Source organism: Malaclemys terrapin, chromosome 8 (genome assembly GCF_027887155.1).
Source record: "Malaclemys terrapin pileata isolate rMalTer1 chromosome 8, rMalTer1.hap1, whole genome shotgun sequence".
In the NCBI taxonomy this organism is placed as follows: Eukaryota; Metazoa; Chordata; order Testudines; family Emydidae; genus Malaclemys; species Malaclemys terrapin.
Genome location: NC_071512.1, coordinates 93915092 through 93928124, shown reverse-complemented (window position 1 = coordinate 93928124; position 13033 = coordinate 93915092). Strand labels below are relative to the sequence as shown.

Below are 13033 nucleotides of genomic sequence, written 5' to 3'. Positions count from 1 at the left end.
TCTGTCCACCAGGGTCTGCAGAGGAACTCTACCCTCTTGCTTCTGTTCCTGCCATTCAACCAGACGCCTCAACATGTTTGCTTGGTCCCTCATAATCTGAAGCATCTCATCCTGCACCACATGCTCTCACAGGGCTCCAGGGTTAAAATATTTCCTGGCTCTCGGGGAGAATAGAGCCACTGCTCGCCTGTCTCCCATTCGCCTCTTCCTCATCCATCATATAATCTTCCTTGTTGTCCCTAGACTCTCACACCTGTGAGGTGTTCACGTTGCTTGTGGGGTGCTGGTAGGGTCCCCCTTGAGAATCGCATGCAGCTTGTTGTAGAACTGGCATGTGTGGGGTTCAGCACCAGAACGACTGTTCACCTCCCTTGCCTTCTGATATGCTGGGCAAAGTTCTTTTATTTTCATGCGGCACTGCTGTGTGTCCCTCGTGTAGCCCTTCTCCCCCATTCCACGAGCGATCTTTGCATAGATGTCAGCGTTTCTTCTGCTGGATCGGAGCTCTGCCTGTACAGACTCCTCTCCCCACACAGCGATGAGATCCACCACCTCCTGTGCAGACCAGGCTGGAGCGTGTTTGGGGCGTGCAGTCTCCATGATCAGCTGTGCTCAAGTTGGCACACTCTCAATGCTGATCAACCAGGAAATGGGAAATCAAAAGTTCATGGGTCTTTATCAGGGGGTGGGCTTTTTCTGTGTACCTGGCTGCAGTGCAGCAGAGTTGAGAATGATCTCCAGAGCGGTCACAGATGAGCATTGTGGGACACCACCTGGAGGCCAATTAAGTCAAATTACACAATGCTGCGTCTGCACTACCTCGCAGTTGGCCCATGAAAATGAAACTAAGCGCTACTCCGCTTACAGACGTGGATTATAGAAGTAGACATCAGAGGCGACTTAAGTCGACGTAAAGGACCCGGTAGTGTAGACACATACATTAACAGGTCGACTTAAGGCGGCTTCCTTCAACCTAACTCTGTAGTGTAGACCAGGCCTAAGTCAGTTTGGGGAACCAGTGTAAACTATACTGGTATAAGAGCAGTTTTGCTAGTATAAGCTACAACACCTTTTGAAAGTTTCCACAAAACAGAATTGTCGTCCTCTGATCAGCTCTAATCAAACTCTTCACTGCTCTTCTGTTTAAACATGGCTTTGGTAGTAAGGGTGGGCAAAGCTTGCTGTGTCTGTTTACTAGGGGCAGACAATCTCCCAATTCTGGAGATCCTTCTTATTCCGCCTCTTTGTTTTTAGGGCATCTGATGGGTTCCCCCATTCCCCTCCTCTCTAGTGTCAGATGTAACGTGGGGGCATGTAATTGTTAAGTCTTTACATAATATGAGAGGCTTGGCATTTTAAACAACCAAACAGCTGTGCATGTTCACAGGTACGTGCACGCACAAATCTCTGTAGGAAGTTTTCTACCCAAAGATGACTTGTCAGAGGTGCACTGTGTAGGTCTGAGCACAAGTAACAGGACAGTCGAAGCATGCAGGCAACCATGCAGTGAGCTGTGCATCAGGGCCTGGAAAAGAGAGATTACTAGATCTGATTACCAGACCCAATTCATGCAGGGAAGGGACTGGTATAGGGAGTGAGTGTCCAGTATTTGGGAAGTGTCTAAAACGGAGTCAATCTTGGAGTTGGCTGAAATTAGCTTGTTTTACCTTAACCTGATTCAGCTTCAGGCCTTTTCCTTTTTTTCTCCTGAACTGATTTACCCCTCTCTAATTTCAGTCTTTTGCTGACGTTGCCCCACCACCTTTAAAAAAAACTAGTTAATTGTTTATTTGGAGGTGCTTTCTGTGTGTGTGTAACCAAATATGAATAAAAACAAAGTTAAAGGAACATTGTTTAGCTTGCAAAGTCAAACAGTCAAAAGTTAGGAAGTGCCATTTTTATGGTGGCCTGTGCAGTCTTAATTCTGCCCCCTTGTGCATCCATCCTGTGCACTGAATGAGCTGGGTCCTCTGGAAAACCAATATGTGCTCATGTAATTATAGACACAATGCATGCACATAAGGGGTATTACAAGCACTAGAGAGAGAGCGAATGTGTGCCAGAATCTTAAAATAAATTATGCATGGTTTAACAATTATGAAAGGTGTTGCAGTGTATATTTTCTGCTACTATATAATGATTGAAATCTTTGGTCATTTTATCTTATTGGACTGAGGATGGATTTTCAAATGGGTAGACATTTGACGGAAGTGGTACATTAGACATAAATCAGAAGAAAAACAATTGAAAAATATTCCTAAAAGGAATAAGCAACTTTCAAACCAGTTTATGAATCAATGATCATGAAACATCTGTCCATCTGTGATCTTTCCTACTTTAAACTTTCCCATCTTTTCAAGCACTCGTTTATCTTCATTAATAATCCTCTCCTGAAAACAATCCTATGTCTTGTTTTTTAGCACTGTAAGTGTCTTTCTGTGTATGTAAAGCACCGTGTAAATGTATAGTGCCCTATATTACAATAATCTGAGCAAATGTAACTGCTAAATCCTGAACACTTGTGTAAATTGTAAGGATTTGTTTTAATGTAACTTTTGCTGACATGAAGCCTTTAAAATCATGTGCATGGATATTGTCTGGCTTTTGGTCACAATAGGGCGGATTGGAGGGGTTGTGAAGGAGCCAGCACTGCTTTTCCATCTGCAGCTTGGCCTGTCCCCTCCTCCACTTGAGAGAGCTGCTTTAGGAAGGCATAAATCAGCCTGTTCCAGAGCCTGGATTTGTTAATCTTCTGAGCATTGCCCATTTTTTCCCCTCTCTCTGTCTTTCAGGCTGTTAGGGCGGTTATATTCATGGACCGTCCTTTTGTTGTGTGTGTTTCTAACCTATGGATTAGTTATTCTTTTGTACATTCAAAATAAATAACACAACGCATTTATTGGGTTTTGTTGGGGCTGCTTTTTCAGGATCCCCTAGATCCAACAAGAACGGCCATTGTGATCAGCTCTCTGGTAGCGGGTGGAGTAGCCGAACGCGGGGGTGAACTGTTACCAGGCGACCGCCTGGTTTTTGTAAATGAGAAATATTTGGACAATGCCACTCTAGCAGAGGCGGTAGAAGTGTTGAAATCTGTGCCCCCAGGTACTATTCGCCTTGGCATCTGCAAGCCTTTGGTGGTAAGGACTGATTTTTAATTTATTCTATGTTGTCACAACAGTGACACGTACGGATGTAACGTGAGCATAGTCCCCAATTCAACAAAGCACGTTGTTTAAGTCTGTCCCTATTCAAGACATCACCGAAGCAAACGCTTAACTTGAAATATGTGCTTAAGCCCCAATCAGTAGGACTTAAGCATGTGTTTGAAGTCAAGAACATAAGTACTGTCCTGAATAGGGATACTTTTTGGATTCGGGACCATACAGCAGACTTGAGAACACTGTTTCATTGTTCATTAATTAAGTTTATTTGTGTAGCGCCATATAATAAGACCCGAGGCCATGAAGTGCTTGCAGTATAAACAAACAAAGAAGCACTGAAAGAGTAATGTAACAAGACTTTTGGATTCTTTCCTTAAAAAAAAAAAATAAAGTATATACTTGCCCATATCCTTATTTAGCTTCTTTCTTTGTCCCTTTTTAGGGCTGTCAACTAATCGCAGTTAACTCGCGCAATTAACTCAAATTAATCGCGATTAATCACAGTTTTAATTGCTCTGTTAAACAATAGAATACCAATTGAAATTTATTAAATATTTTGGATGTTTTTCTACATTTCAAATATATTGATTTCAATTACAACACAGAATACAAAGTGTACAGTGTTCACTTTATATTATTATTTTTATTACAAATATTTGCACTTGTAAAAATTAGACAAAAAATAGTGTTTTTCAATTCACCTCATACAAGTACTGTAGTGCAATTTCTTTATTGTGAAAGTGCAGCTTACAAACAGATTGTTTTTGTTTGTTACATAACTGCACTCAAAAACAAAACTATGTAAAACTTTAAGGCTACAAATCCACTCAGTCCTACTTCTTGTTCAGCCAATCACTCAGACAAACAAGTTTGATGCCAACGCCTGTTCTCACTTTCGGGTGACATTGTAAACAAGAAGCGGGCAGCATTACCTCCTGCAAATGTAAACAAACTTATTTGTCTGAGTGATTGGTTGAACAAGAAATAGGACTGAGTGGACTTGTAGGCACTAAAGTTTTACATTGTTTTATATTTGAGTGCAGTTATTTTTTGAACATAATTCTACATTTGTAAGTTCAACTTTCATGATAAAGAGATTGCTCTACAGTATTCATATGAGGTGAATTGAAAAATGCCATTTCTTTTGTTATTGACAATGCAAATATTTGTAATAAAATATAAAGTGAGCACTATACTCTTTGTATTCTGTGTTGTATTGAAATCAATATATTTGAAAATGTAGAAAACTTCCAAAAATATTTAAATAAATGGTATTCTATTATTGTTTAACAGTGCGATTAATCATGTGATTAATCACAATTATTTTTTAATCGTGTGATTAATTATAATTAATTTTTAATTGCTTGACAGCCCTACTTTTTTACTTTATTTTTTTATGTAAACCCATCTTTTTATCCTTTCAATTTATAGTAAAACAAATTCTGATCTCCTTCCCCTTCCTCATTCTCTCCTTCTCCACGGTCATTTCCTCCCTCTCCCCAGCAGCCCCACCTTTTTATTTATTTTAAGAATTTGGGGCTTTTTTGCTTTCCTGACGGTGTTTTTAATGCTGATGTATGTTTCAACTGCCTTTATAGGGAGAAAGCAAAGAGGAAGAGAACTTTTGCATTGTGGATCCCAGCACCATTGAAGACCACTCTGCATCTCCAGCACCAATAAATGATATTCATTCATCAATAATGCTCGAGGCACCACAGGTATTTGGCTGCTGTTTCGTTCTATTTAAAAGAGATAAGAAGGAAATGAGTTTCTAAAAGCCCCCTTTCACGTCCCAAAAACAAGTGTCCTTCAGAAGAGATGTCAATCCAAGGTTCATTCTGACTGGTGGGAAAATGTGAGTCTGGGATGAGCCTTGTATTCTGGTAAACAATCCCTCTCTAAAACAAATCCCAAGATTCAAGGCTTTTTGTGAGCAAATGCAGAATGTGTATGTGACACCTTGCTTACAGAGATACTGAGCTACCTTATTTACTAACCCGTTGCATTAAGATGCATTGTCTTACCTTGTATATGAAAGGTGATATGAAGTAAGACTGTTAGATCTACTGCTAATAACAATCAATTATTGATTCAAGAAAAAAGAATGGTATGTAAGCAGGATTTCTTTAGAAAAAGGCAGTCTGTTGTCCTAGGGTTGGGGTGCTAGCCTAGGATCTGGGAGTCCCAGCTCTGCCACAGACTTCAGGGACATGAGGGGCTGGAGTTTGATACCTTCACTTTGATACAGAAGCACCTTACTTCATATTTTGACTTCAGTGGGCTTCTCATGGAGTAATATACTACTTAATAGCAGTAAAGGTATTGGAATCTGGCCCTAGAATGTCAAATTCTCCTGTAACATGTCTCTAGCTGTAACTGCTTGTAATGAACCTAGTGTGTGTAAAATAGTGTTTGTTTGTTTGTTTGTTTTTAACCCCCCCCCCCCCCACCAAAACTGGTCTGTCACTCACCAGTGTTAGTTATTGCCTCAGCCCACCAATTTGCCTAATCACTATTGTGTCAAGTTGGCACACTTCAAAGAAAGCAGCTCTAAAAAGGGTAATGGCAGGCACCCTTTCTTGGATTAGTATTTCAGCTGTGAGATGAGTGGATTGATCTGACTGTGGAGGGTGAGATGTTGACCTTTTAATTAAAGGATTGTGTGGAATAAGCAAAGGATGCCTTCCTGTTTAAACTGATGATGATGGGGATAATGTACATGTTTGCATAGCGGGATGGCAGATAAATCCTCAGAATGTTTTGTTAGATTTATTTATGCTTTTCCCTGCAGCTCTTAAAAAATACTGTCTAACAATTCCCGTTCCCCAGCTTCCACCCAGACTTGCTTTTTCCTATAGTTCCAGGAATAGCTGAGCAGCTCCCAACTTTCATTTCTTTATTGTTTTTAAAAAGTCATATCTATATTCATAAAAATGGTAAATCAGGGCAAGTTTCAACGTTCCAGTTTAGCTGCTTCTACTAAAACATAAAAGTTAACGGATACTCATTTAAAAACCAGAACGGTGGTTGTAATTTTAAAATGTGCCTGACATAAAACACAACTGTAAGAGAGCTTGCAGGAAACATGATGTCAAATCTATACTCTAATGTTTTATGCAGGGTTTTAGAGATGAAACATTCTTTCAAGAAGAACTTGTCGATGAACCACTTCTGGATTTGGGAAGGCCATTTCAGCTAGCTCAGAATGAAACAGAACATAAGGAGTCCTGGGAAATGCATGAATTCCTTAAGGCTAAAATGGAGGAAATGGGTGAAGAGCGGGAAATGTTAGTGGATGAAGAGTATGATGTGGACCCGGATTATTTTACATATGCCTCATCACATGTAAAGGACACAACTCCACCTGCTGGGAAGAACCTGGTTTCTATTGGAGAATGGGCGAAGCAACTTGAGCCAACTAAAACACCAGATTTAAGATCCCTTATTAGCACAAATGCTAAGCAGTCCCCACATTACCTGTATGATGATGAAGAAACGGTAAGAAATGTTACCCTGGGTTTCAATCCTGCATCAGGATCAGCTAGTATGGCTCCCTTGTAACTATACAGAGTGCTAGTGAAGTTGGTAGGAGACCAGCTAGCAGATACTGATGCAGGATTTGGACCTGTTTTCTATCATGATTTTTATACTCTTGTTTTTTATGGTTAGGTGGATTTTGACATAATTTAGACAAGATCTCTCAGTACATCGAGTAGATACCAGTGGACATTATTCTCTTGCACATAACACATTCTTAAAATCCCAAAACTAAAATGTATTTCCTTGCTGAATTTTGATCACCATTTGGCAAATAATTTGCTATGTTGTTAACGCTGCAGAACTAATGATGGCTCCCTTTGTGACCCTTCTGTCTGCATCTTTAATATAACTTGGCAGGTGTGTCTTCCATCATCTCTTATTGGCGCACAGGGAGATTCAAAGCTCTCTTTGCCGTCTTCTAACTTCTGTCTCTTGTTTTTCTGCAGTGCTGCAGCACGTCAGTGAAACTGACTGTCATCCTGATCTCTTATCGCACCAGTGCAGAATGTCTTGAGGGCTGCCTGTGCTGCATTGTTAGCTCAAGCTATAACTCGAGCGTTGCCCCTAACCCAGCTGCTGTTCATGCACACACATCTCTAGCTCGAGTTCAGTGGTGCTTTAAATTCAAGTTTGCCAGCCTGTCGGGGCCATGGGTTGAGGCTCGCGTACCGCTGATGCTGGAGCTAGTAGAGCAGTGGGGACTACTATGTGCTGCTAATCCAATCCCTCTGTGCGGCTCAATTATTTTGCAGTGGAACTGCTGTTACTTAAGCTACTCTAGCTCGAGAGAAGATAACTGATAACTTGAGCTAATGCGGAAATGAAGACAAGCCTTAGAGATCTGGATGTTTGTCAGTTCCACTGAGGGCAGCTGATCTGTAAGACACTGAGTGGAGCAGTACATCAGGAAATGATGAGGGGAAAGAGATTGTGACAGACAGATAATACTGGGGAGGGGAGAGGAGGGAGGGAGACCGCATAAGGCTCAATGTGTGAATGAAAATTTTGCATCCTCTATTTACTCTGAGAATTTCTTTCCCCTCTGAGTTTGCTTTCTGTTCCTGCATCCCCCAGAAAAGAAAGTGATTAAACTGGTTTTCTGTGCACCTAGTTTGCCTATGCAAATCAATTTTACCCTCAGTTTCCAGATGAAGAAATTGAGGCAGAAATGTTAAGTGACTTGTTTAGGGCCACAGAGCTTTTAGCGGGGAATACAAGGTCAGGTCTTTCATCTCGTGTAGTCCTGTGCTCTCTATATAAAGATGCCAAAATGCAGCTTCTGGTGAATGTGATATTGATCTAAAACTGTTGTTATTCCACATAAGTGTCAGGTGAAAAACCTCTTGCTTCCTCTCTGGGTTGCAAAACAGGTAGATAGTATGAAGTTCATTTTATATTTTAATCACACCTGACATTGTTCGCGCTCATTGTTGTTGCCTAAATGAGCAATTAATTTCATAATTATCCAAAAAAAATTAAAGCAAGTTACGAAAATGTGAATGTTTGCTGTAAAATCAATGTTTATGTCAAATACTGCTATATGGGGCAATACCAATGCTGTCTAATTTTTAACATCTCTTTTCTCCCCCATGAAGTATGAAGCCACAGTGGAGAACAACTGCCAAACAGCCATATTTGATGATATTGAAATGACTGAGTCAGTAGCAAAAAGCAAACTGGATTTAGGTTTGTAAAAGGCTTTTTTTTTTTAATGCATTAATCTTATTTACAAAATTAACTTTCATTTTGCAATACAGTTTTGTTCATATCTTTCAAACAAGGTAGTATCCACAGTATGAATCAGACTCACTTAAGACGATGGTTTGGCTTTGATGCCTTCCTTAAAAAGGGCCTCCTCCAACTTCAAAATTCCATGTGTCTCTGAAAATATTTACCTACTTATTGTTACAAGTAACACTTAGTGACTGTAGCTGAAAGAGACCAGAGAAAATAATGCTATGTTTCTCAATTGTTGTTTTTAGCATGTTTGCTGTGTGCATTTGACTCTTGTGTTGTCAGTTTCCCCTATATAGTAAGGATTCCATTGGAACTACTTATACTCCGTAAGTGTTTGCAGGATTGGGCCCTAAGTCAGTTTCCATTGTTGGTTGTGAAGGACCTTCACTACTACTTTTTTTTTTTTTTTTTTTTTTTTTAAATGATGGTAGAACCTCAAAAATGAAGCAAATTTTACTGCAAGTAAATCTTTATTCAGTTTTTATTTTTATTAACCTATATTCGGCAATATTGGAATCAATAAGAGGCATTAACAATTTATGATGGGGTGCTGTCTATCGTATTTGTGCAATCTCACACTCAGTGTTTGGATGGACAGAGTAGACCTTGCTCTCAGTTTGAGCCCCAAACTTTAAAGCTGGCAGGTGTAGTAGATCCAAGATGTTCCCTGGAGAATGGTCCCTGAAGGAGGACATCGTCCACCTGATCTCCAGTCATTGGGGTATGCCAGCAGTGGACCTGTATGTAACACACAAAATGCAAAGTTCAACAGTTCTGCAGCAGGTATCCAGCTCAGAAAGCTGCAGCTCATGATGTGATCACCACCCTGCCTAGCCTACATGTTCCCTTTGGTTTCTCTTACCTTCTGAATGTAGTCCTAGATGGGCGTCCGCTGATCCTCAGACTTCTGGAGTGTCCTCAAACGCTCTGGTCTGCAAATCTGACCTTGACCAGGGGAGCAAGTTTGGGAGGAACTGGTTGAGAATTTGAAAGTGGAAGGCAGCTTAGGTGAAAGTGATCATGAAATGCTAGCGCTCATATTTCTAAGGAATGGTAGGAGGGAAAACAGCACAATAAAGATAATGGATTTTAAGACGGCAGGCTTTAGCCAACTCAGGGAGTTGGTAGGTAACATACCATGGAAAGCAAGTCTAAGGGGAAAAACAGTTCAAGAGGGTTGGTAGTTTTTCAAAGAGACATTATTAAGGGTACAAGAGCATAGGAAAGATAGGAAGTATGGCCAGAGACCATCCTGGCTTAACCAGGAGACTTTCAGTGATCTGAAACTCAAAAAAAGAGTCCTACAAAAGTGGAAACTAGATCTAATTACAAAGGATGAATTATAAACAAATAACACAAGTATGTCAGGACAAAATTAGAAAGGCCAAGGCACAAAATGAGACTATCTAGAAACATAAGGGGTAACAAGAAATATTCTACAAATACATTAGAAGCAAGAGGTAGACCTAGGACAAGGTAGGCTGATTACTCAATGAGCGAGGGAAGACAATAACAGAAAATGTGGAAATGGCAGACGTGCTAACTGACCTGCCCCCTCTCCCCCCCCTCCCCAAAAGGTTAGTAGCGAATTGATGTCTAATATAGCGAATGCCAGTGAAAATGAGATAGGATCAGAGGCTAAAATAGGGAAAGAACAAGTTAAAAATTACTTAGATGAGTTAGATGTCTTTAAGTCACCAGGACCTGATGAAATACATTCTAGAGTACTGAAGGAGCTGACTGAGGAGATATCTGAGCTGTTAGCGATTATCTTTGAAAAGTCATGGAAGATGGGAGAGATTCCAGAGGACCGGAGAAGGGAAATAAGGACAACCTGGATAATTACAGTCCAGTCAGCTTAACTTCAGTACCTGGAAAGATAATGGAGCAATTAATTTAAGCAATCAGTTTGCAAACACCTAGAAGATAATAAGGTGATAAGTAACAGTCCCATGGATTTGTCAAGAACAAATCGTATCAAACCAACCTGATAACTTTTTTTGACAGGGTAACAAGCCCTGTGGATGGGGGGAAGTGGTAGATGTGGTATATCTTGACTTTAGTAAGGCTTTGGATACTGTCTCGCATGACCTCATAAACAAACACAACCTAGATGGAGCTACTATAAGGTGGGTGCATAACTGGTTCGAAAACCGTTCCCTCAGATGGGGGTTGTGGTGCAATGAAGTTTGAGAACCCCTGGCATAGAGAGTACACTTCTAAAGTTTGCGAACAACACCAAACTGGCAGGGGTCGCGAATGCTTTGGAGGATAGGATTAAAATTCAAAATGATCTGGGCAAACTGGAGAAATGGCCTGAAGTAAATAGGATGAATTTCAATAAGGACAAATGCAAAGTACTCCACTTAGGAAGGAACAGTCAGTTGCACACACACAAAATGGGAAATGATTGTCTAGGAAGGAATACTGGGGTCATAATGGATCACAAACTAAATATGAATGAACAGTACACTGTCTCAAAAAAAATAAACATCAATTTGGGATGTATTCGTAGGAGTGTTGTAAGCAAGACACAAGAAGAAATTCTTCTGCTCTACTCTGTGGTGATTAGACTCAGCTGGAGTATTGTGGCCAGTTCTGGAGGCCACATTTCAGGAAAGATGTGGACAAATTTGGAGAGAGTCCAGAGTAAAGCAACAAAAATGATTAAAGGTCTAGAAAACATGACCTATGAGGAAAGACTGAAAAAATTGGGTTTGTTTAGTCTGGAGAAGAGAAGACTAAGAGGGGACACGATAACCGTTTCCAAGTACATGAAAGGTTATTACAAGGAGGAAGGAGAAAAAAATGTTCTCCTTAACCAATGAGGATAGGACAAGAAGCTTAAATTGTAGCAAGGACGGTTTAAGTTGGACATTCAGAAAAAAGCTGGGTGTTGGGGGGAGGTCAGGGCAGAGGGCTGGAGGGGGTGGGGATGCAGGGCAGAAGGCTGGGGAGGGTGTGGGGGTGCAGGGCAGAAGGCTGGGTGTTGGGGTGGGGGGATGCAGGGCAGAAGGCTGGGGTGCTCGGCTCGTGGGGGTGCCCCTGCCCTGAGTGGCTCAAGGCAGGGGACTGGGAGGGATATGCCCTGTTCCACCCCCTTCCCCAAGGCCCGTCCCTACCTCTCTCTGCCCGCTTTGCGGAGCTGCGTGCACGCTGCCACTCGGCTCTGCTCTGCTCCGCTCCCCCTCGCAAGGGCCCTTGCCGGCAGGGAGGGGGGGGAGGAGGAGGGGCCGGAATGCACCACGTTGTGGGAAGAAGCAGGGGAGCGGGGGGGCTTGGCTGCCGCAGGATCAAGCTTCTGCCTCCTGCCCCCGCAGGAGAGAGCGGTGGGCAGGGGGGCTGAATGGGGCGGGGGGCCGGGACCCCCCCCCCCACACACACACACACTGCTCTCCCTTGCAGAGGCAGGAGGTAGAAGCTTGGTCCTGCGGCAGCCAAGCTTCCCTCCTCCCCCTTCTTCCCCCAGCGTGGCGCTTTCCGGCCCCTCCGCCCCCCTCCTCCTCTCCTCACCGGGCAGGCAGCGTGCCACTCAAAATCGGCTCATGTGCCGTGTTTGGCACGCGTGCCGTAGGTTGCCGACCCCTGGTCTAGATAATACTTAGTCCTGCCATGAGTACTGGGATCTGGACTAGATGCCCTCAAGAGGTCTCTTCCAGTCCTATGATTCCCTATATGGGTGGAGTTTCCTAATCAGGGACCAGTTGGTGCTCTCTGTAGATGATGAATGAACAGAAGGGTAAATTATAACAATGTGATGGACACCACTGGTAGGGCTTAATGTTTTACAGGCAGTTTCCATTATGCCACCATGTCAGGACAAGGGTAGTAGTGAACACCCTGAAAAGCTCAAGGTGCTCCCTAAAAAAACATTTAAATAGCATTTTCTTAATAATTTAATCTTTGGGACTGGGCTGGTGACATTTAATTATTTTCACCACTATTCCATGATTTGTGATGTCTCTGCAAGGCCAAAATCATGATTTTCCTTAAAATTGATGGTAAAATACTGTTCTGTCTACTTTCAGTGGAAGTAATTTATTGGTCAGTCTGGGAAAACACTCAGTGGCTGGGTGAGGGAGATTGATTTTTTTTTTGTTTTGTTTTTGTTATGCCATCCCCCTCTTTCCAGCAGAGAGAACTGTGTGGACAGACTCTTGCTCTTACACAGAGCCTATGGAATGAAAAATGAATGACATCTCCCTTGATTTCAGTCGGATTCCAGGCAGGCACAGGCATCTGTCTGCACAGTTCTCTTTGTAGGATGGAGGCCTGTATTTGCTGTTTCTAAGCACACTTCTCAGTGTATCATATTACAAGGAGCATCTCTCATTTCAGTCCTCTAGCATTTCTGTTGTCTCTGAAAATTATTTACACCAGAAATGCAGAATTGCTGAACTGAGATTATATTATTTATGCAACAGGAGTGAGTCCCCAGCAGCATTTTAAGTTTTCTTCATGAATGTTTGTTTTGTCCCTCTTTGAGTCTTAGTTGAAGAATATTTAGATAAGTTAATGTATTCAAGTCAGCAGGCCTGATGAAATTCAAGGTACTTAAGGACTGAAGCAATCTTTCAACTGTTAGCAATTATCTT

The 13033-nt window shown here is 41.8% G+C and overlaps 1 protein-coding gene across 5 annotated transcripts in view; it reads left to right on the top strand.

The window, feature by feature from the left end:
• Positions 1-13033, top strand: part of PATJ (PATJ crumbs cell polarity complex component) — a 215077-nt gene that overhangs the window by 67447 nt on the left and 134597 nt on the right. For all 5 annotated transcript variants that reach the window (XM_054037446.1, XM_054037444.1, XM_054037443.1 and 2 more), the window contains exons 18-21: positions 2928-3137; positions 4760-4879; positions 6282-6659; positions 8297-8387. In XM_054037446.1, the coding sequence (XP_053893421.1) occupies positions 2928-3137; positions 4760-4879; positions 6282-6659; positions 8297-8387 (799 nt within the window). The remainder of the gene's footprint in view (positions 1-2927; positions 3138-4759; positions 4880-6281; positions 6660-8296; positions 8388-13033) is intronic.